The sequence below is a fragment of the Propithecus coquereli genome, unplaced genomic scaffold, assembly GCF_000956105.1.
Source record: "Propithecus coquereli isolate 6110/MARCELLA unplaced genomic scaffold, Pcoq_1.0 Scaffold210, whole genome shotgun sequence".
NCBI lineage: Eukaryota > Metazoa > Chordata > Mammalia > Primates > Indriidae > Propithecus > Propithecus coquereli.
This window is the reverse complement of record NW_012146079.1, coordinates 1,480,988-1,506,439: the sequence shown is the minus strand read 5'-3', so window position 1 is coordinate 1,506,439 and position 25,452 is coordinate 1,480,988. Positions and strand designations below refer to the sequence as shown.

General features: G+C 38.1%; 1 protein-coding gene across 1 annotated transcript in view; it reads right to left on the bottom strand.

Annotated features, from left to right (window-relative positions):
• WDR64 (WD repeat domain 64) overlaps nucleotides 1-25,452 on the bottom strand; it is a 110,246-nt gene that overhangs the window by 21,647 nt on the left and 63,147 nt on the right. The window contains exons 11-17 of the mRNA XM_012644366.1: nucleotides 24,807-24,955; nucleotides 22,563-22,686; nucleotides 19,009-19,184; nucleotides 12,636-12,812; nucleotides 4,515-4,645; nucleotides 2,005-2,106; nucleotides 859-928 (exon numbers count right to left, since the gene is read on the bottom strand). Coding sequence (XP_012499820.1) covers nucleotides 859-928; nucleotides 2,005-2,106; nucleotides 4,515-4,645; nucleotides 12,636-12,812; nucleotides 19,009-19,184; nucleotides 22,563-22,686; nucleotides 24,807-24,955 — 929 coding nt within the window. The remainder of the gene's footprint in view (nucleotides 1-858; nucleotides 929-2,004; nucleotides 2,107-4,514; nucleotides 4,646-12,635; nucleotides 12,813-19,008; nucleotides 19,185-22,562; nucleotides 22,687-24,806; nucleotides 24,956-25,452) is intronic.

The following is a 25,452-nucleotide window of genomic DNA, read 5'->3' as shown; positions in this document are numbered from 1 at the left end:
TCAGAATTATTTTTTTGTTTGTTTTTTGAAAAAATATATTGCAGATATTTTCATGCCCAGAAATAAAGAATCCATAACTCAATAACATTTTTCTAGTGGCTCAGATATAGCATAATAATGAGAGTAATGAAATGCCTAAAGCATGCTCAGTTCTTGATGTATATTATCTGTAATTCTATTAATAACTATGCAACTTAATCCTTATTATTCCCTTTATTACTGGTGAGGAAACAGAAACTCAGATTAAGTGATATCTCTAAAGCTAATCAGATAATAAGTGGAGGACTTGGATTCTAGTACAAGTCTGTCTTTTATGCCTATTTAAGTTTATTCTTTCCACCATGCTTGCTGGTGGTTTTAAAATGATGTTAAAACCTTGAAAACTTTCCTTCAAACAAAATTCTAACTAGAAATGCAATGTGTAAAAATATGTAAAATTGGAACTGAGAACACAGTTTGAAAACCACTGCATTACATTATGCGTTGTAAAGTAATTACATTACCTGCTATCTCTTGTCCCTGTGAAATATATGTAATACTTTTTAGTAAAAGAGAAAGTCTAAAATTACTTTATTAGCTGACAAACGTAAAATAACATGCACAATTTATTTTATTCATGATCATGTATTGATTATTTACAGATGATGTGAAAGCTTTGAAGACATAGAAAAAATTGAAGTAAAGAGTTTAGGCATGATTTTGGCAGGGGGCGGGGAAACAAAAAAAGTTTTTACATATACACAGAATTTTCCCACCTTTTCCTTCTGTCAAAGGAAGGGCTCCAATGCTCAATATCACTATTTTTAAACCAATGTTGAGTGTAACAGGAGGACAGAACTCTCTCTGTTTCTTGCTTACCTTGCTACTCTGGGGACCCTTGCTAGAATCACAATGGGAGGAAGAACAAACAGAATCCTGACTTGATCTCCTGCAAGGGGAGGGAGGAAGCCCAAGGATGAAAAGTTAAAATATTCTATAATACTCAAAGGATGGTCTTCTCTGCTTTAATGTCAATTGATTGCTTCATTCATCATCTGTGGATACCGGACCACTCACTTATGAAACAAATCACCCCTTATAGTTTATGTAACAAATGGTAGTCAGTATGGGGTTGGCAGAGAGTATTAGGGAGCCTCAGAAAATAAGGTTCACTGCCGCCTGGGTCTGGAACGTAATAGTCTGGCCTGTCCACTGCTTAGGCTAGATTTAGTCCCGGAGGCTCTTACACTGAAGTGGTGGGGAGTGGTTTGGCCCTCCAAGTCTGTCTAACTCCCCGCTCTGCAGTGTCTAGCTCCAGCCTGATCCTGTCTCTGCCCGGTTCTGCAGAAAATGGGCTGAAAAGTGGCTAGGGTGTTGGTGCAGATGTATACAGAATAAGCTCTCAAAATATCCTCAGAACGGTTTTGATGAAATTTCAAGCCAAGGGGTAGGTAGGATGTCATGTTCTGGCTCACTGCTGCGTGACCCAAAACTAGCACAGAAACTTTTTTGATTTCTCTCCAAAGATATATTTGATATTGTCTATTGCCTGTAAACCAGAGCTCTCAAGCAAATATAAATAGGAAAAAATACTTTTTCTTAAATACTTAAAAAACAACCCCCTGCTCCCTCAGAAATGGATGGTGATTGCTCCAGTTATAGTGGCTGGTATATGACACCTCTTGCCAGATGATATTCCATACTTACCCTGGAAGCCCGTCCTTCCTTTTTTACATCAGTGCTCATAGCATTAGATTTTGGCTAAAAGTGTGGCCAAGTGAGCATTTTTCCATTTCTGTTACTGTAAGACTGACATGGTAAGGGGACCACGTAGCATATTAGATCCCTGAAGACTACCCACCTACAAAACAACAGTAACTGGGAAGAAAGCTGAAGCCAAGTAGTCAATCCAACTTACGTCTTCCTTCAGTTGTACCTTCCTTAATGCTGGGATGAAGAGAACTCTTTTTATATAACACACATAAGTCCCAGACACTATCCCTTGATCATTAAGTACTGAGTTACCTTGCACATTCAGGGGTACGGAAGAGGAACATTATGTCATTAATTCTAAAGCGCTTGGGATCCGAGTCCGGGTCCACAGTGAAGCAGTCTTCAGGTCGGTACCTGGAAATAAGTATACGTTTACATAATAAAAATTCACAAATTAGGTAGCTTACACTACTTTTATAGATCCCCTGCAGAACTAATGGATTCCTCCAATATGGATATCATTGAACATGAAAAGAAAACCCAGGGGAGTAGAGTTTGAACATATCTTTAATAAGATTCTGTATAACAACATGATCATTAGCAGTTTAAAACTCTTTTCGTTCAATTAATTGGTCTAGTCTTCCTGCCTATAGGTCAGACAGCGGGGCTTATGTAGTCCTATGGAGGAATCTCTTGGAAGTTTCATACAGTTTGAAGAATAGAATTCTACTCTTTGAATAAGTGGAGTGACAAATTTGAATAAAATATGGTTATTACCCCCAAGGAGTTTATAATCGAGTGGAGAAAGACAGGTCATTCCGTGATAACACTGCTGTTGGCCCAGATTCTAAGGAGCCTGCACCTTTCTGGGCAGTTTCCGGGGAACAGAGCAACAGTCCCTAAACACCTGTGCTTCACGCTTGGCGCTTAAGGCATTCCTTATTACAAATAGACTTTATAGCAAAATTTGCCTTTTGCTTTAATGGAAATTACTTCTGATTTGAGCTGATGAGTGATGAAGGAGCATCGCGGAAAGTGAACCAAACTCAGAAGGCTATGGGCTTGATGTCTTGTTGAGCTCAAATTTTTTTTGCTATTTCTGCTCTGCAGATGAGCTGAATGATGAAGTAGATTACTAATCAACAAGAACAATATTGAGTTTGGGGCTTAGAGCAGGGTTATTTCACCTGATTGGTGAAGTGGTCTTAGGCAAAGTTTGAGGTAGACATAGAGATGGCCTCCACCTTGAAAATGGAAACTGTTTTCAATTTTAGAACTGTTAATGCTGGGCCTAAATTACCTTCCACAATTCTGTGCTAAATTATATGTTTTGAGAAATACTGCAGTGATTCCAAATCAATTGTTTTTATATAATCATCCATGTGTGTTTTTCTCTGATTGGGTATTGAATTTGCGTCATCCCTAGGCAAAATGCCTAGCACTTCAACAAGGAGGATCTGCACCTTTGAATTATTGTATTATTTGGATTAATTTGGATTATTTTCATGGAATTGCCCCCTCTTAAGGCTGTGGCATCAAGATTCTGGTCTTTTTAGTCTGTCTGCTTTCCCTCTTTAGTAGTGAGTCTTACATAAGCTGACACTTACAGTGTGAGAACACTAATAAGAGGGCGAGGAAGTGTGCGGAGCATAGAGGTGTGGGTATAAAATGACAAGTATACAGTCTGTGAGAAAAACTGAAGGGCAAGGGCTGAAGAGAGGGAAAAGGAGGATGACAGGAATTCTAGGAGCAGGGCCAGGGGCACATGGGCTGAAGTGCAGAGAGAGGGGACTGTAGAAAAAGCTGTTTCAACTAAAGCTTCAGTAAGATAAATTCAGAGTCCAAACAAGAAGAGATTATTTCCTCTCAAAAGCCAGCTGAAAGTAATGACTCAGACCTGGATTGGAAAGGGGTATGGGGTCCAGGTGGACCAGTAGCATGTAAAGTATTGCAAATAGAGAGGCAGAGCTTTCCTTTGTCTTTTCCTCTTCTTTTTCCTTGTTCTTTTCCAACTCTTTCTTCTCTCCTCTTTGACATGTCTTCTATTCTCCCAAATGCTTAGATAAATTTTATTTTATTTTATTTCTTGTTAAGGTTCTTGGCCATCTGGTACCTTAAAGTAGAATTTTACAAACCCCCTTGACATCGAGTGTCCACACCTGGTCCTTGCATACATACCAATTACACAACTGAGGAGAGCTTACTGTTTACAATCCATCCACACAAATAATTCAATGTTATATTAGTTCTTTTACAGCCAATGGCAAAAACATTTAGAAATGGATGGCAGGGGGAGGGTAAATATTTTGGCTATGGTACAGGGAAATCTAATTGGTTGAGATGTAGAATTGCATCTGCCAGATTGGCCTTTGTTTGCACCATCCTGTAATATGTTGGATGTGTTGGGCTGGTCAGTGAGAAGGAAATCTATCCAGGCTGCCTCTCACCATTTGACTTCGGTGCCTGAGTGGATGGTGGTGGCACTGGGAATGCAGGAGGAGGAGAAGTTTGTGTGGGCGATAGATTGGGAACAGGTTTTAGGCATGTGGGGCTTTAAGGGTCTTGGCAGCAATCCCGATGGAAATCGCCAGCAGGCAATTGGATATGTGTTACAAATACTTAAGGTTCACCCTAGTCATATTGTTCTAGGATTTAGACAATTAGAACATAGTCTCTTCACGAATATAACCCCCAGGAAAGTTTCCCCTGAGAGTTATCACCACTTTTATTTATTGCTCTTTTCTTTTTTTGAGCATTGCATGTTCCTTTCGCTCTTCCGCAGTACATTTTTTTACACCACGCATGGAAAAGACACAACTTACACTTCTTTGACGGTAGACGTTACAAAATTCCATAAGATGATCACACCATGTAAGGTTCCAGCGGCTATCAAATTATATCCTTCTACTTGTAATATATCAATGCAGTTCACTGCAATATCGATGGCAGGATTCTGAGGAGAGAAGGAAACGGACTCACCAACTGTCATAGTATCTAATCACAGTACAAATGCTATGTGCACACTTTGCAATTGTCATTGACTTAAGACAATTATTTAACTATTATAATTTTTTTAATTCTTGAGCATAAAATTTAGTAAAATCTATTCTTTCTGGCATTAAACGTTTTTAACTTGCAAAATTCCTTAAAACAATAAAATACATTCTCCCTCTTTACTCGCTCCTTTCTCTCAGCCTTGATTTATTCTTCTTTATCAATCATTAGGTTACCTTCTCATCTTTCTCTTCCCTTCAAACTTTTTGAAAGAACATCCAACATTCGCTTTGCCTACTTACTGACCTTCCTTTCAATTGACAACTCTCATTGTCTGGCTTCTGCTCCAGCCATTCTGTGGGAGCTTTTTCTATTTCTCACTAAGGACTTCCTATTGTCAGTTCTATTTGATACTTTTCAATTGTCTTGCCTCAAGCCTTTGTTGGGCACCTACTCTGTTAAGTTCTTAGAATACAAAGTCAAACAGGATGTCTATGACCTGGAGAAACTTGTAATAATTTAAATTATTCAGATAAAGTGTTGATTTCCGGGCAATTTGAAAGTGCTATGTTAGGAATGCACAACATTTGATGGAAACAAGGAAGAATGACATCTAAAAAAGATTAGAGGTCTATTACCACTCCTAGTTGCTCTTTTCTTCCTGAAATTCCTTACTCTTTTGACATCCTCAACACCAAGTTTTTCTGGTTTTGCTTCTGTCTCTATGACCCTTCCTTTCCTGTTTCCTACTTGGTTCCCTCTTACTCTGTGAACATTTAAAATGTTAGTAACCTTAGGGCTTACCTCCGGTTCATTTACTTTTTTCTTTTTTCCAACTCTTGCTGAGCAAACTCATCCCTTTATGTTTTAATAATCATCTCAATGTTAATCACCTACTAATCTAGTCCAGTCACCTCCCACAAGCTTCAGGCTTGTATGTGTAATTACTTACATATTTTTACAGGTATCTCAACGTTAATATGTCTAACATCACCTCCTTTAAGCATGTTCCTTTACATTATTCTTTATCTTTTGAATGATCTCCATCATTCAAGGTAGAAATCCTGGAGTCATCCTTGATTCCTTCCTTACTCTCAGTATCCTCCTTTCTCAACTGCACGGCATCAATCACTAATTAATCAACTGCAAGTTCTGCTACTTTTACTGCCCATGTATTTTTTGAAGCCATTTTTTCCTCACCATCTCTGCTATATGGCCTTTCAACCAAAACAGTAGTCTCTTGCCAGAATCTTCTGCCATTAGTCTTATCCCATTCAAATCTATCATCCAAGCAGCATCGAAGATGAGCTACCCACAACACAAATCTGATCGTGTCATTTCTCATTTAAGCCTTTTAGTGGTTTTCCATTTCTTCAATGGTAAGGATACCCAGGCTCCTTACCATTGCAAACACGGTCCAGTCCCTATGGATTTGTCCATCTTCCCCCACTCCCACTCTTACTCTAGCCACCAGGAGATACTTGTAGTTATCTTTCACAGACCATGTAGCATATTGCCTCCATAACTTCATTCATGTGTCCACCACTTGGGATCCACTTTGCCTTTTAACCTCCCTCTAGAAATTCCCTACCTGGGCCAAGGTAACTCCTGATAATTCATTAGATTTAATTCAGCAATTATCTTCTCCAGGAACATCCCCCTCTCCCCAGCCTTCTAAGATCTCTGCTGTACTTCTATAGTACAGGTACCATACCACATTAATCTTGGCATTCAAGTGCTGAAAACAGTGCATGATACATAGTAGGTATTTAATAAAAAGTACTTCATGGCCGGGTGCGGTGGCTCACGCCTATAATCCTAGCACTCTGGGAGGCCGAGGCGGGCGGATTGTTTGAGCTCAGGAGTTTGAGACCAGCCTGAGCAAGAGCGAGACCCCGTCTCTACCAAAAATAGAAAGAAATTAATTGGACAGCTAAAAATATATAGAAAAAATTAGCCAGGCATGGTGGCGTGTGCCTGTAGTCCCAGCTACTCAGGAGGCTGAGGTAGGAGGATCACTTGAGCCCAGGAGTTTGAGGTTGCTGTGAGCTATGATGACTCCACGGCACTCACTCTAGCCCGGGCAACATAGTGAGACTCTGTCTCAAAAAAAAAAAAAAAAAAAAAAAGTACTTCATAAATATTAATAAAAGAGTTTTAGAGAAAGAATTTCCGTGCACAATCCAATTTTTTTCCTAAGGGACTTTTGCAAATTTTCTACCTATATTGTAATTTTAAAATATCTTGCAAAAAAGGATATGCTATCATACTAATTATGACAAATACAAAAAATAAGGGTTCAAAATCAGAGATAATTTGCACTTGCATTAAAATCCTAAAGGACAATTTTATTGTCCTTCAATTATTTATTCTATAACTTATTGTAATAGTTTTATTCTTTTTTTGGAAACAATCATTTTATATTACCCATGCAATTATTTGCCAGCTGCCTTGTTTCTGACTCACTACACATTCATCTTCTTTCTGTTTTCATTGGCTATAAATAAGGGTTCATATATCAAAAACATATAAGTGAACCCAGCGTTTCCAGTGATGTGTAGAGTTGGGAAGAGAAGTAGGCTAGAATTACTCTATGAAGAGATGCATTTTGTTCCATTTTTTGTGCACATTACATGGTGATGTTATTATGACAAAGTCACTGTATATATTGATTTCAAAGTCCTTTTAACTAACAATGAAACTTACTTATTTAAACTAGCAATAGTAAAATTCAAATTGCAGTGCTAAAGTGACATTTGTTTCAATATTAGGAAAAATAATACAATATCTCTCTGTCCTAAGATAAAATGATAGTTTCCAAATTCTATAACACAAGCTGTATTATTCTCTCTTAAATTATGTTATGGTTGTTACACTAATGGCAGGGAAGAAAAAAGACTTTAATTGCTCCCTCTATGACGGCAGTTTCCTTGCATTCTTCAGTGTCTGACTACTTATCACCGTAAAAGCTGAAAAAGATCATTGGTTTGAGCTAATATTAGAGCCAGCAAAGTTGATGAAGACGCTCATTGAAAAAAAATCAATTGGTTTATATTTTTATAGGAACAAAAAGGGACAGCTTTCTTATTTCTCTATTTTGCAGCATCAAACATATGCCCCAAACACTTCATCCCTCATATGTGCACACATTAGCCTGTCTTGTTGAGGAAGTGTCAGCATCTCACAAAAATAGCTTTCCGAAGAGATTTTAAATTAAGTTGTCTAACTCAATATATATGGCTACTTCCCTGAAATATTTTGAAAGGCATCCAAATTCCAGTTAGTACAAGCACACCTCGTTTCATTGTGTGTCACTTTATTGTGCTTTGCAGATATTGTCTATTTTGTGAATTGAAGGTTGTGGCAACCTTGCGTTGAGCAAGTCAACTGGTGTGATTTTTTTTTTTTTTAACAGCATGTGTTCACTTTGTGTTTCTGTGTCACATTTTGGTAATTTTTGCAATATTTCAAACTTTCTTATTATTATTATATCTGTTATGGTGCCCTCTGGTCATCGATCTTCAATGTTACCACTGCAGTTGTTTTGGGGTGCCGCAAACTGCACTGATAAGACGCCAAACTTAATGGAGAAATGTTGTGTGTGTTCTGACTGCTCCACCATTCCTCTCCCTCTCCCTCTCCTTCGGCCTCCCTATTCCCTGAGACACAAGAATATTAAAATTAGGCCAATTAATAACCCTACAATGGCCTCTAAGTGCTCAAGTAAAAGGAAGAGTTACACATTTCTCACTTTAAATCAAAAGCTAGAAATGATTAAGCTTAGTGAGGAAGGCACATCGAAAGCTGAGATAGGCTGTAAGGTAGGCCTCTTTCACCAAATAGCCAAGTTGTGAATGTGGAGGAAAAGTTCTTGAAGGAAATTAAAAGTGCTACTCTAATTAACACACAAACGATAAAAAAGTGAAACAGCCTTATTGCTGATTTGGAGAAAGTTCGAGTGGTCTGGATAGATCAAAACAGCCACAACATTCCCTTAAGCCAAAGCCTTGTCCAGAGCAAGACCCTAATTCTCTTCAATTTTATGAAGGCTGAAAGAGGTCAGAAGCTGCAAAAGAAAAGCCTAAAGCTAGCAGACATTGGTTCATGAGGTTTAAGGAAAGAAGCCATCTCTATAACATAAAAGCGCATGGTGAAGCAGCAAGTATTTTTGGAGAAGCTGTAACAAGTTATCCAGATGATCCAGCTAAGATAACCGATGAAGGTGGCTACACTAAACAACAGATTTTCATTGCAGGCAAAAGAGTCTTCTGTTGGAAGAAGATAGAGGAGTCAATGCCTGCCTTCAAAGCTTCAAAGGATAGGCTGACTCCCTTGTTAGGGGCTAATCAGCTGGTGACTTTAAGTTGAAGCCAGTACTCATTTTCCGTTCTGAAAATCCTAGGGCCCTTAAGAATTATGCTAAATCTACTCTGCTCTGCCTGTGCTCTGTAAACGGAAAAACAAAGCCTGAATGACAGCACAACTGTTTACATCATGGATTACTGAATATTTTAAGCCCATTGTTGAGACTTACTGCTCAGGAAAAAAGATTCTATTCCAAATATTACTGTTCATTGACCATGCACCTGGTCATCCAAGAGCTCTTGCGGATATGTACAAGGAGTTGTTTTGTTTGTTTTTAGCCTCTTTACTTCCATGGATGTACAAGGAAATTAATGTTGTTTTCATGTCTGCTAACACAACATTCATTCTGCAGTCCATGGATCAAGGAGTAATTTCAGCTTTCGAGTCTTATTATTTAAGAAATACATTTTGTAAAGCTATAGCTTCCATAGATAGTGATTAATCTGGACAAAGCCAATTGAAAGCCTTCTGAAAAGGATTCACCATTCTAAGATGCCATTAAAAACATTTGCAATTCATGGGAGGGGGTCAAAATAGCAACATTAACAGGAGTTTGGAAGAAGTTGATTCCAGCTCTCATGGATGACTTTGAGGGATTCAAGACTCCAGTGGTGGAAGTCACTGAAGATGTGGTAGAATAGCAAGAGAACTGGAATTAGAAGTGGAGCATGAAGATGTGACTCAATTGTTGTAATCCATGATAAAACTTGAACAAATGAGGAGTTGCTTCTTACGGACAAGCAAAGAAAGTTGTTCCTTGAGATGGAATCTACTTCTGGTGAAGATGCTGTGAATATTGTTGAAATGACAAAAAAAAAAAAAAAAGATTTAGAATATTACATAGACTTAGTTCATAAAACAGCGGCAGGGTTTGAGAGGACTGACTCCAATTTTGAAAGAAGTTCTACTATTGCTGTCAAATAGCATCTCATGCTACAGAGAAATGTTCCATGAAAGCAAAAGTGAATCAATGGGGCAAATTTCATCATTGTCTTATTTTAAGAAATTGCCACAGCCACCCAAACCCTCAGCAGCCAGCATCCTGATCGGTCAGTAGCCATCCACATCAGGCAAGACCCTCCACCAGCAAAAAGATTATGACTTGCCGAAGGCTCAGATGATTGTTAGCATTTTTTAGCAATAAACTATTTTTTAATCAAAGTATGTACATTTTTTAGACATAAGGCTATTGCACACTTAGTAGACTATAGTATAGTGTAAATATAACTTTTATATGCACTGAGAAACCAAAAATTTTGTGCGATTCTATTGTAATATTCGGTTTATTGCAGTGATTTGGAACCAAACCTACAATATCTCCAAAGTATGCCTCCTGTTATTAACCTTTTCTTGGTACAAACACCTCAAGAATCTTTTTAAAAAAGTTATAGTGGAATACAACTCAGACATAAAAGGGAGTGAGCTACTGAGACATGCAATGACATAGGCAAATCTCAAAAGCATTATGCTAAATGAACAAAACCTTAAATATAGACCCTATTATTCCCACTTCTGTGACATTCTAGAATAGGAAAAAACAACTCTTTCATGAAAAAGATTAGAACAGTGGTTGCCTTTGGCTGAGGAGCAGGTATTGACCAGGCAGGGGCATGAAGAAACTTTCTGGGGTGACGGTGATTTTTTTACTTTGATAAGGGGTTGAATTGTTTTTGTTCTTCTTTAAAATCATTAAATAACACACTTAAATTTTGTGCATTTTATTTCATGTTAATTTCCCTGAGAAAACATAAACAGTGAACGCTAGTTAAGGATGCATATACATATCAGGTGATACGACCAATGCCTTCATCTTACTTTGAAATGTATTTTCAAAATAAGATGGATTGCAAGTAATAACACCAGAGCAACAGGAGAAGCTTTAAAAAAAAAAAAAAGAAACCTATGAAAAGAGAAAGCTGGAATTTTATTAACTGACTTCGAAAAGTCTAGTTAAAATTATGATATTAAAATAATAAAAATTAATAATTGGCCAGAAAAAGTGGACGATCATTTTATGACCTTCTGATATGGTCCCAAACTTAACTTTCTTACTAAAATCTAAAAGAATTTTAAAGACCGAGATAGTTTTAGAGAGATGAGTTATTTTTAGATAGATGAGCTATTTTTAGATCCCTAAATGAAGCCTGAAGAAGCCTGTGATTGTTTCCGAGACGTAGCTCCTGATAACCAAAAGCCTCATCTGCGCCCAGCTTTTCAGAAGTTAGCATTGCCATGGCAAACATGTAAACACTAATAAGAAATTGGAAAAATATTTGGAACTTATATCACAAAGGACTGATATCCGTAGTATCTACCTAATTATTTATACATACATATATTTTCCTAATATACCAAAATATTTTAAAACATTAGAAAAAAAGAATAACAGCTTAGATAGAAAAATGTACAACATCAGCCTGGAACATCTTGTCATCCCCAGAGCTATCCAGAACTACTGGGGTCTTTGCAAAAGAACTGAGAAAGCTGACGAGGCTGTAACCAGCTTGAGATGGGACTATTGGGGCATTCATAATAATAACAAATGCAATTGACTGGAACACATCAAAAATATTGAATTTGTGAGTTGATAATGTTATTCAATAAACAAAATTCACTGACCACCTTTGGAAGATGCTGGAGAACCTATCCCTTATTTTGAAAACTGATAAATATAGGGAACAAGTCATCAATTATTTTGCATTTCTGTATAAACTGTACCTCAGTGTAACCAGATTTTTGATGGAGAGGTTTTCTCTAAAGACACATTCTGGTAATAAATGAAGTGGAACAGCAAAATGGCAACTCTGAATGAAATAATAGACACAGGTAGTCATCATCAGTGGCTGCTGATGCACCAAAAAAGACAACCAGTCATTATATGAATCAAGATGGAAGTACACGACACCATTTACGAAGGGGACTTGCTGAGGAAAGAAAGAGTTGCAGCCAATTAAGCCACCAGCTTTAACTACCAGAGTGCAGGAAGTACAGAGGAACGTCTTAAAAGACAGCATGAGGGTACAATCAGCAAACTCCAGAAATTGAGTAACTATGGCACCAACTGTCCAGTTTCTTTAATACTTAAATTGTAAGGAAAGAAAGAGAGCTGGAAAGATATTCATAGATTAAAAGATATTTAATAGATTTATCAACCAAGTGCAACAAATGGACTTCGTGTGGGTCTTGATTGAAGCAAACTATAAAAACAAATCATGAGGAAATCTGGGAAATACGAACACTGAGTGCATATGCGATGATATTAAGGAATTCTTGTAGATTATTTTTAAAATATTTTAGAAAATAATGGTCCTATTATCATTTTTGAGAGTCATTATTGTTCAGAGATATATCCTGAGATATAGAGAAATGACATGACAATGTCTGAGACTTGCTTCCACATCCATTGGTCATGGTCCTGGGGAAGCAGTGAGAAAAGAAATGTTTGGCCAAGCACAGAACATTTCTGAAGCTGAGCAATGGTACGTAGAAGTTCTCTATATTGTTTTCTGTATTTGTGTATATGTTTGTAACTTTTTCATAACAGAAAGTAAAAATTTGCAAAAAAAACAAGAGATGAAACTTACATTAGTGTGTGGTGAAAACTTTCTCTCAACTATTAACTCGACATCTGGGAAAGGAAGAGCCATGTTCCTGTCTCTACGAGACATCTTCAGACGCACAATGTGACTCCCATCTCGCAGGAAAGGCACAGCGTCAGGCAGCTCCCATATCACCATGAGGTAAATATCATCTTCCTTGCCCTTTAATAGAAATCCAGGGGGTACGTGAAAAATTCAATTAATTATTTTATTTTGAGTTGTTTTAAAGAGATAGAGAAATATAGCACATGCTCTGATATATCCATGAACCAGTTTTATCAAATCTTAAGCCCTGTCTATCCCTTGCTAATACAATTTATCTTTCTTCCCTGAGTAACCAGTAAGCTGAATATGACATTAGTCATGAAAATTTCATTATTTCTACATATGCACACATATCTTCTACATATATATGATATTGCTTTCAAACTTTATGATGTTATCAAACTATATGGACTTTTCTTCGACTTGCGTATTTCACTCAATATTGTGTCTTTGAGATTTATCCAAGTTATTTCATGGAACTCTAGTTCTTTTATTTTTAACTGCTTTATAGTATTGTATGAATACATTACAATGTACTTATCCATTCTCCAACTGATGGATTCAGGTTGTTGTCAATTTTTCGCTGCTTGTCTTTATGGACAATTTTTCTCTGCTTGTCACTGGGTGCCATAGTGTCTACGGCACATGCCTAGAGTATAATTACCTCACTGTGAGATATGCACATCATCAACTTTGATATCACTAAATACTCTTCTAGATGGTGTTATCCATGTCCATTCTCACCAAGAATAGATAAGAGTTCCCCTTTCTTCACATTCTTTCTAACCCTTGGTCTTAATTGATTAATTTTTTTTTTTTTTTTTTTTTGCCGATCTGATGGATTTGAAATGGGACATTTAAAAACTAGTTTTAAAACGTATTAATTGCATTAATCACATATCCCTAATTTAGTGACTTAAGCATTTTTTCATGTGTCTGTGAGCCATCTGGGTTTCCTTACCTGTCCTTCGTCCATTTTTCTATTGGGCTGTTTTTCTTCTGAATTTTTGGAATTTCTTTAGATATTCTGGTTACTAACCCTTTCTCAGTTACCTGGGGTGCAATGGTCTTTCCACAGTCTGTGACTTGTCTTTTCTCAGTGTTTTTAAAGATGAGCTTTTATTTTAAATTTTAATGTAGTAGTGATACCTTTGTGATATCCCATTTGTGAATATAGTATACCTCTTCATTTATTCCATTGGGTTTTTTTGTTTGATTTCCTTCAAGGTTTTTTTTTTTTTTTAAAACACAAAACTCTTGCATATTTTTTGATAAATTTATTTTAGGTACCTTATATTTTTGTTTGCTATTGTAATGTGATCATTTATTCTGCCTGTGCTTCATTTTTCTAAGTGGTTATTATTGGTGAGATGCCATCAATTTTTGATTTTGAATTTTTGTATGGGAATAAAAGCCAAATTTTTTAAGTTGGTGATTTTTCTCTCAGAGTAGGATCTTTCTAGGTTGAAAAGTAGCTGTGGAAAAGTAGAGAAAATATTCCAGGAGTGAAGCCATCAGGTTTCTAATCTTAGTTCTAGTGGGACCTTAAGCAAGATACATATCTTGTTTGGCTTTATTTTTTTATTTGTAAAATGAGGTCTTCAGCTAGTTGATGGATAAAACTACTTCCATGTTTTAAAGCTTTATGATTCTAGGTATAGCCCTGGGCCTCTATTGTCTCATATCTATGTTAATTTAAAATATGGGCCAATAGTACTCCTGCCTATTTAGGAATTCTTTGGTTAGAGTGTGTGCCATTGTGAGAGCAGAATGAATCTCAACAACATCCAAAGAGTGACCAGATATCCATACGTTCAGTAATAGGTTAGTTAGATTCATGTGCTCCCTTGATGTTGTGGTTGGCTATAGTGGTTTTAATAGGTTTAACTGGTTTCAACTGAACCACTTAGGACAGCACCTCTCAGACTTTTCTGAATTCATGGAGCAGTAACATTTAAAAAACAATTTTTGAAGATTGACTACAGTTATTAACATTTAATTTTACCAAGTTATTAACATTTAATTTTTACCAAGTAAAACATTTGATTTTACCACCATTTAATTTTTACGAAAGAGAGGGGAATGGGAAACTCTTACTATCATCATTTTATGAAAAGAAAGGCTATTTTAATACAAAACAGTAGGGAAGATACATTCTTAAAATTTAAAAAACAAATTAGCTTTGTGAAAAATTACTGTTATTTTTTATATTTCACCCCTAATTAGTGAAACCTTTTATCTTAGGTTGGTATTGGCAGATAGTCCTTACGGAACCAGTGATCTAGGAAAATAGCAGTTCACATAATACTGAGAGCATGTATTATGTTAATTGCTTCATTAAGAAAGATCTTTTTCTTTAAGGAACACACAACAGGGGCTATCTAAGTAGAATCATAAAGTAATGTGGATAAAAGGAAGGACAAACAAAGAGAAGTAAGTTGGTCTTTAGAATTTGAACTATTTTGGGTTCAACTAATCATCTTCTTTCTGAACTCCCACAGTGCTTCATTCATAATGTTAGAACAATAATCTCCCACCAACCTATGGTTTTGTCAATAAGAATTTGGGGGCAAACCTACCTCAAATTTACCAAAAGTTTTATGTAGACAGAATCCCCTTAAAACTGAGATTACGAAAAAATTATTTCCTTTTTTTGTGATCTATGAAGTTGTATTAATAGGCCAATTTGTAATCTGTCCTCTTATTACATTAGCTTGAAGACTATGCCCCAAAAATTTAGTACAGTGATAATTTGTGCCCAGACCAGGAAGTTGCACAAGCATTTTTCTAAGACTCCAGAAAATAAAATCAAGAAGAATGTAAGTAAAAGAGAGTTATTACATTTAAGCCATTAAGAACTGTTTGAGCATGTTAAAAAGTACGTAAAACTTTTGGAGACTCTTTCTCAGCTGATAATGTATCAGCAATGTTTCCTAAATAATGAAATGTGATAAATGGAAGGACAAGAGATTTGGAAGGTAGAGTCAGGAGACCTAATATGCAAACAGTATGAGCTGCTGGATTAGGGAAAAAGAACAGATATAAAAGAGACATTTGATAAACAAATAATAATATAAAAATTCCCAGAGCTGGAAGAAATGCTTAAGATTACAGATTGAAAAGTCTCCTTTGGAATTGAGAAAAAATAAGCACAGCCTTTAGACTTCAAGGACAGAAATGATATCTTGTAAGTATTCAGAGAGAAGTAATAAGTTACTTATGAAGGAACAAGAATCAGAACATCGTTGAATTTATCATTGGCCATATTGTCACAGAAGTGACATATACAGACTTCTCAATAAAATGTCCTATAACTCAACAATGCCAAAATGTTTTCCAAGGGTGGGTACCAATTTACAGCAACATTAGCAGTATATGAGCACTACTATTGTTCCACAGCCCTGCTAAAACTTGGTATTATCAGACTTATTTATTTTTATTTTGTTTTGTTTTGTTTTAACTTTTTTTTTTATTTCAGCATATTATGGCCAAACTATTGGGTGTATAATGTTATTTATTGTAATTCTAATTTGAATTCCCCTGATTACTAATGAGATTTGGCAGCTTTTTATATGTTTACTGACCATTTGGATTTTCTGTTTTTTGGAGTACCTACTTTTTTTTTCATTTTTCTATTGAACTGTTTACCTTATATTTTATCTAAGTATTTCGTATATTAATCCAGTTGGATACTAATCTTGGTTTAATGTAGTCAAATATATTCATCTTTTCCTTTATAATTAGTAATCTTTGAGTTTTATTTAAGATATTTATTTATACTGAGGTCATGAAGACCATCTTCTATGTTAATTGCTAAAAATTGTATTGTTCTGCCTTTCAATTAATAGCTTTAAGTCATTAAACCACAAGGAATGGATAGTCTTAGATGGGAAACCAAAATTTGGGGTATTTTTTTTCCATATGGTTTTCTAGTAGCTCCAAAATCATTTATTGAAGAGCCTATCCTTGCCACACAAATCTGCTGTGCCACTTCTGTCATATGTGGACTTGTTTTTGTTCTGTTGCTCTTCTTACTGTGCCCAAACCTTGTTGTCTTGTTTCCTCATGTACTTGATTATTTTGCCTGTGGCCTGAGATGAAGAAGGTACCTTCCTCTGGAATGGATGTGTGTTTGTTTCTGCCAGATGCCTGGTGGAACTACCAGTTTTGGACCATCTTAAATGAGATTTGCATTGATATGCATTGATATTCTGGTTTGCAAATGCATATGAGAGTCTACATGGGGCCACAGTTTCTCAGGGACAGGATTTTCCCAAGTCTGTTTTCCTACTACTCCTTTTCCTTTTTATCTTACTTGGTTCAGTGTCAGATAGTTACAGATAATGTAACTTTTGGGAACCAGCATATTGTGTCTGTGGTATTTAACTCCTTGTCTTAGGTAGGCCTTGGACTTTGACATCTTTGGCCTCTCCTAATCTGCCAAGCCTTTGAACCTCAGTTTGTTTTGGAAAATGTCCTCGGGGCAAAAGCAGCAGTGGTGTTTTGGTTCTTCATTTACTTCTCTCAGTCTCCACTTTCATTTAAATTTTAGTCTCCTATTTACTTACTGTATTGTTAGCTCTTTCATGCTAGTTAGGAGATTTAAAACATATTTTATCAGAACTTTTAGTTGTTTTCAGTGGGGAGTTGGTCTGAGTAATCTAGCACATCAATACTATTTTCCTCAGAATCCTAGGAATCATTCCTAGCATATGTGGGAGTGCATGAACTATTTCTTGAATTGTGTTGAATTTAATTGGAAATCAGTGGAAAGAGAAATCTCCTTTGGATCCCAAGTTAGGCTGAGAACCACCCCAACATCATAAGCTTCTGTAGCACTTCGTGCAAGCACTCATAACACTTGTAGTAGGTGGATCAATGTCAATACTTATTAAATTGTCAATTCCATGGTGAAATGAAAGGTATATTTTTGGAACATGGCAAACATTTTTTAACTGGTCACTGAATGAATGAATGGATGAAAATATTCTAGAAAATAAGTATGTAAATCAAACCATATTTTTGAATAGGCAAACAATAATAATAAATAATAGGTAAATAATAATAATACATTAATAATAAATAAATAAGTGCTCTTTCAACATTATCCATATTGTAAAGCTGCCCCCTCCAACATTAGTCAAACTTTCCAAATACCCCTCCCCATATATTTACTATTGTCTATTTTACAAGAGGTTTCTTATATTTCCTCATTCTTTCCATCCTTAATGAGCACCTACTCTGGGCAGGACAAGAACACAAATATGAATAAGAGAGCTTCTCAGCCCTTATGAAGCTCAATCTACAGATTCTGAATGGAGATTCAGAATAATCAAAGTGAAAAATGCTACAGTACAACCCCTCAAAATTTTGACATGTCAGTAGTTCCATGTTACTGTTTGCAACCTATAAAAAAGGAGTATTTGTGACAACAGGGCTTCCTGATGACCAATTGCACCAACTTAAAGAAGGAAAATCAACATATTGCAGTGTTTTCAAGTGTATTGGTAAGAAATACCTTTCTACAGTGCCATTTTGGGTTGCTTAGACAGCAAGGGAAGAGTATATTACATCTGGGAAGTTTTTCACTGCTTTTTTCCATGCTTAAGGTCATCAGTTATCTTAATCAAGCTAGTACTTCATGATTGCCATACTAGTCAAGACGTTTTTCTGTTCTTAGCTGTCAGAAGGCAATGAGTCCTTGAGTTCTAGGTGACAGGGTGAGAGCCACTCAACAGCCAGAATAAATGATCTAGTCTAGCCTTCATTTTAAATTTGAAGAAGGCATTAGCATTCCTAGGTGGTAATAGATTCACAGGAAAAATAAATTAGCCTGCCTCAATCCTCCCAAAACAGCCCTGAGCAGATTGCATCATTAACCTTAAAATAAACAAAGCAATTTTAGTGACAAACTGAAAAAGTGACTTGAGCATCCCTGAATGCATTATGATTTATAAGGGACAGAGCCTGCTGGGGAGTGGTTCCACCAGTGAATTATTCCCAAACAAGGATAAAAACAATGTCAGAGGTGGCAGCTGTGAGGGAATTTGACCTTTCTGATACCAGCTTTAGAGGATCCGGACTAATACTTCAGCATAAGCCTGATTGGCAGGATGCTGTGGCTGGGTAGCTATTCTTTTTTCTCCTTTGCTTGAAACTGGGCAGTTACTTAGGAGCATCACAGGAAGACTGAGGATAAATATTAGCTCCAGCTGGCTGGCAAGAGAAGAGTTAAACGGGGGTTATTCACTGACTCATTTGATTTTCCCAAGGAGGGCACCTTCAGTACAAATATAAAGATGGGATCGTAAACCTGGATCATTTTGATGGTTCCATTGCGTTCCAAGGCGAGGACCAGGTACTGGTGCTTCTCCTGGGATTTGAGGAAAATCAGGCGTTGCAGCCAGTGCTCTTCCTCCTTCCAGTCTTTTCCCTCTGGCAGCACTTTCATTTCCTGCCCACTGCCAAAGTCCCAGATTTTGACTGTTCCTGGGCACACAGAGAAAAGACTATATGGGTAAAAATGATTTATAGAAAGCTTGGCTTTTGGCTCAGAGAAAATTCATCCAATTGAAAGCTTTCTGCGAAGAATTTACCCTATATTTATTTCCTACTAAGACTGATGGGTGAGTCTTCCCAGGCTTGCTGCGCACGAAATATATTTCTGGATGCCTTGATTTGTCACAGGCCTATAAAAAATAAACAGGGGTGAGGTAGCTCACTCCTGTAATCCCAGCACTTGGGGAGGTCGAGGCAGGAGGATCACTTGAGGCCAGGAGTTCCAGACCAGCCTGGGCAATAGCAAGACCCCATCTTTACAAAAATTTTAAAAAATTAGCTGGGTGTAGTGGCGTAGGCCTATAGTCCCAGCTACTTGGGAGCCTGAGGCAGGAGAACCACTTGATACCAGGAGTTGGAGGCTGCAGTGAGCTATGATGATGCTCCTGCACTCTAGCTGGGGCAACAGAGCAAGCCCCTTTCAAAAAACCCCAAACAAACAACTAAAAATATAAATAAATAAATAGGGGCAATGTCTTGAAATCTACCCTCAGACTCTCCTATCTGAGCTTTTTCTCTTAAGTGGATCTTTTCCGTCTTTATTGTCCCAATGTTTTCCAGTGTGCTAAACACTCCCTTCCCAACATGGGAATATTAGCAATCATGCCACAATTGTTATTTTTTTTTGAGATAGAGTCTCACTCTTTTTGTCTGGGCTAGAGTGCCGTGGCGTCAGCCTAGCTCACAGCAACCTCAAACTCCAGGGCTCAAGCAATCCTTCTGTCTCAGCGTCCCGAGCAGCTGGGACTACAGGCATGTGCCACCATGCTCGGCTAATTTTTTCTATGTATTTTTATTTGTCTGATTAATTTCTTTCTATTTTTAGTAGAGATGGGGTCTCGCTCTTGCTCAGGCTGGTTTTGAACTCCTGAGCTCAAACAATCCGCCCACCTCGGCCTCCCAGAGAGCTAGGATTACAAGCGTGAGCCACCGCGCCCGGCTGCAATTGTTATTAATGGTAAAAGATCACTCTAATAATCTGTCACATTTCCTAAGGTGCTGATTTTAGCTCTTATTGGATAACAAAAGATTTGAGGGAATCCCAGCAGGTAAGAAACTATCAAGTTGTTTTGTTGGTTGCATAGCAGGGAAATGAAAAAGGAGTGTCTAATTTTTTCTTACATTTGAAACCATACTTTCTGTTTGAAACCTCATCCCCAGTGTGATGACATTTGGAGAGGATTAGGTTAAGAGGTGGAGCCCTCATGAATGGGATTAATGCTGTTATAAAATAGGCCCCAAAGAGCTGCCTTGCCCCTTCTAGCAAATGAGGACACAGTGAGAGGGCACCGTCTATGAACCAGGAAGTGGGCCCTCGCCAGACATCGAATATCTGCCGATGCCTTGATCTTGGATTTCCCAGCCTGCGGAACTATAAGAAATAAATTTCTGTTGTTTAAAAACTCCCAGTTATGGCATTCTGTCGTGCCTGAATGGACTAAGATACTTTATCTATATTATTAACTTTATTCATTTAGGGGACCTGGATGAAGGGGCCAGAAGGGATGATAATTGGTGTAGTTGTAGAATGCCTATTTCTAGGTCATTGCTCAGTGCAGAGAATTATCTTCTCACATAGGTTTCTATAGTGGTCACTTCAGGTTTAGAATCCGGTGGACCACTCCTTACAGCTTACTCCTACTCCTTACTCCTTACAACACTTTTTCTGTCTTCCTTTAACCTTACCCCACCAACCCCCCACAAACTTCTTTCCCCTCAGTTCTAATCCTGCTGAACAGAGTATTTTTCCTGTGTTCTTTCCCTTCCCTCATGCCAGGTTCTCCCCATCAGCAACACTCACAACCCCCATCATTTGTTTGTCACTAACAACACCATTGATTAAGTACCCCCTGTATACCCAGCACTGCGGTAGGAGCTAGGGATATAAAGTGAATAACCATAGTTCCTTCCCTCAAGGCCTCTGTGGTATATAGGAAAATAGTCATACAAACAACTAAAAGAAGTTATCACATGCTCATACATTCCTGGGTTGTGCAGACCAGAGTCTCATGGTCCCCGTTGCCTTGGGACTTTGGCTATCCAATTTCAAGGGGCAGAGATCAGGGAGAAGTACTGCCCAGCTCTTCCTAGGTGGCAGGTGGGCGAGAATGAGAGGAGACAGGTTGCTTATAGGTAGAGCTGCTCCGGGAGTCAGAGAATTCCACTTTCTAAGGTGTCCTGGATCCTTGTCAATTTAATATATGCATTTCCGAGGAGGACAAACTATCAATATTTGAAAGAATTCTAGATTCTAAGACTAACAGTAAAATGTGGCTTGCTTACATGAAAATAATACTATCATCGATCATGTATTGAATTGCTTAATGCTTATGCCTGATGATGATTGTGTACGTTGCTCGGAATTTCCTGTATAACTAATTTTCGTATGCATGCAGGGTGTGCTTATGGAACGGTAAGTTTGCTTTCTTAAGAACTGTTCCACACGAAGGGCAGTTGCATTTATTCATACCCCATCAACTCAGCATTCGTGATTTTATTTCATGCTGTGTTGTCATCTGCTCACACTTTTAAAAATCACACTTTCACATCAGGATGCTCATTCAATTCATCAGTTGGCTTATGAGCCAGCACTTATTTAGTATATACATTCCATGAATAAATATATTCTGAGTAGTGTGTGCAGTTGGTCATATTGCCTAGATAAAGCAATTCTTTTATGGGGCTTCAGAACAAAGGGAGGTGAAAGGCAGGGCATCTCCTTCCTGGAAGTTCCGTGCAGTGCTCCGCAACACGAGGAACATCAAATGACATGACACAACCTGGGCCTGACATCCTCTCCAGTTTGACATGACACATGCCCTCCAGGAGCCTGGACACATATACAAGTCCAGTATAGAATTCCAGGGGTTATATAACAAAGTTGGCTGGGTATTTTATCTGGTCCAAAAATCTGCTGTCAGTAAAACCAGTGTTAGCAAGCACCGAATTTGATGTCTATCTCTTAGTCGACGGTAGCCAAGAGTAGAAGGATAGAATGAATTAGTGCAACACAGATGAGCCCCACCAAAGATTAAATGAGATGGTATATGTGAAAGACTTTTGCAAACCATTAAAGCAACTATATAAATGCAATGTAAGATATTGATTATTTTAATATCAATATCTAGACATTGATGCACATTAGATAAGAAAGTCTAGCAGTGTTCAATCAAGCACAGGAATTCTACTGGTAGGTTTACATATTCCAGCCTGATTCATGCTCTCCCACTACCCCAAAGAACTAATGAATACCTAGCACAAATTCTCAGAACACTAGCAGGGAGGCCATATTCTGGCTATTAGTCTGACCATTATATGCTCCTGTGGCAAAAAGAAATCCACTTTCATTGATAGCCGCAGAAGTCAGTTCAACATTCAAGCCATGAGGGTCTAAGATCTGGTAGATTTGGAGACCAGTCTCAAGTTCCCATACCTATAGGAAAGGACAAAAATATCAAATAATCCATATGCCCTTCAATTCTTATCAAAATTTTACCATATTCAAAACAGCCTCCAAATTGGTACTCGGCATATCTAATACCTTTCCCAACACTTGACCCTGAATGTTAGTTTGGTCACAGAAAGGTCTAAAAGGTAAAGTGCTGTCTACTAGTTCCTGTGCTTTCCTGGACTGTGTCTGCTGCAAATGTAGGTGGCTGAAACAGGCAGTGACTTTATTCCACGCAGCCCCTGGCTGTGGAGGAAGTGGTCAGTGGCTACTGTAAGTCTGAAGCCAGGCTAGGTGTAAGACAGACATGTAGCAATTACAAATGCAGCAGACAAAAAACCCAAACTGGATTTATTTTCGGTTGACATTCATCCAAAGTAGCCAGGGGGCACAGAACAGGCTCTGTGATTAACAGCATGGTACTAAGAGAATCCTGAGGAAAGAGCTCACTGACCTTTCCAAGGAGTGTTCTGATTAGGGACATGGGCCCGGGGAGGAGGGCGGAGAGGGAGAGAGAGAGGCTGAGACTTCAGAGGAGGCATCTGTGTAATTAGGCTGGTGTCATTAGAAAATCCAGAAACATGTCGAGACCCATTCTCCCTCTTTGGAAATACTGCAGAGGCTTTAGACCTGCAGACTTGTGTTCTGAGTCTCTCTCTCTTTAGGATCTGGCACGTTCAGATGTAAATTAGACTGCCAGTAAGTAAGAGAACTGAACTGGCAACACAGAATGGTTGCACTCTAGATACTGGGTGGATGGGGTGGGGGTGGGGACAGCATACGCAAAGGCCCCGAGATGGGAAGGTGCATCTTTCCTCCGGGGAACTGAAAGAGAGCTGTTGCAGCTGGGCGAGAGAGGGAGCAGGAAGGACATGTAGCTGATGAAATAGTCAGGGGGCCAGATGATGAAGGCCACGGGCTAGGAAGTGCTAGAGCTGGAATTTGGATGAAGACGATCTGGAGCCAGAGCCCAGGCTCTTAACCTCTGCGTGCCTGTGGTTATAGATGGAGTCCTTCAGGGAGAAGGAGGAATGTGGGTCACTGCATGAATGGTTCTCAGGGGTCACCCACCTCCTGGCGTGAAGTACCATCCCTCTCCAACCAATCAAGTATGAAAACTCACCTAGATGTATTCCTTTCCCCTCTTCTCTCCCAAACAGGGACCACATTTTCCCCTTAAGAGGTCAGTATTGCATGAAAGCAGGACAGGTTTTAGTTTTAGTTTCCTTTTACTTACTCTCTCTCTAGGCATTACTAGAAATAAGTGATAATTAACTAAACTCAGATTTGGGCCTGAGAAAATCTGTAGCAGATGAGCACAGAAGGTCAAAGACTGAGAGGGAATTTGAAGGGTCTCCGGAGGAATGCTCTCGACTGGTCCATACGTCTCCTTTTGGAGAACATGCATGAAATAAAAGGATAAATACTTGCAGCAAAAACCTCCAGCCATCACTACCAGATGACTTCAGTGGTCCTAATGACAGACACAGTTAGCATAGCCAAGCACATTGGCTTCTAGGGACACGGTGATGGCAGGGCTAGAGGAATGCATTGGAAAGAGCATGGGTCCCCATGTAAGACAAACTTGGGTTTATATCCCAGGCCTCTGGCTTATGCTCTGGAGCATGTTGCCTCATCTCTCTGAGTCCTCATTTCCTCATCTTTACAATCAAACTCTTTATCTATGCACAGAGAATTGCTGGGGAGATTAAATGAGATCCTAGACTTAAGGCTCTTGGCACATATCCTGAACCTGTAGAGGTTATATTAATGGTAAAGACCTGTACATTTATATATACTCTTTCCACAGCTAGGTTTAAAAAAATCAAACTACAGAATAGTTCTCTCTCCTTGATATATTTCCTTTAAAATTCCTGTTTTGATTGCAAGAACTAGCTTTGTTTATCCAATTGAGCATGTGGCTTGACAGCAAGCAGTCTGAGCTGGCTTATAATGCTTGGTTTTCATGTACTCATGAAAGGCTCTCTAATGTACAGTCTCATATGTGCCACTACCTTTGCTAAATCACTCAACGCTTTACTTTTGAGAAGAGAAAAGTCTATCTGCATTGCCTTTTTCTTCCTGAAGAGCTAATGTGTACTTACCTTAATTATGGATTCAGAGCAGATAGTGAGTACTTGGTGAAAATGTTTGTTATAAAGCATGACATTGATTTCTCGTTCATGCGTGTGAGGAATCTGTTTTGTATCTTGTATTATTCTAGTTAACGGATACATGTCCATCACATTAGACCCTGGAAAAGAAGCAAACATCTTATAAACAGCCAATATTAGTGGTTTTGTATCACAAAGGATTTTACACAACCAGCTGGGTTTGGAAACAGCCAATCGGTGAGATTAGAAATATCAATGCCTGAAAATACATTTGTTTATTCTAAAACATTTTTGAAAAAGTAAATGTGATTCAGCTAGAGAAAAGTGTTCATTTTCGACTTCGTTACTTTTCAAGTGCAGGCCATTTGGACTTCATTGGTATCCTTCCAGTGACCCTCATTTTCCTGTGTTTTAGAGTCCACTTTTTCCTTTCTTTGTTGTGCCTACAGCATGCCTCTCCATCTGGCTCACAGCAATAATGCACAGCTTTTTGCTGAAGGTAAGGTTCCATTTAGTCATTGAAATTTATTGTTACAGAGCTCTTTTCAACCAACAAATTGATAAATCATTCTGTAAATATGTTCTTATTAAACGTAATGAATGAGAATGATTGCAAACCAGGGCTTGCAACATCAAT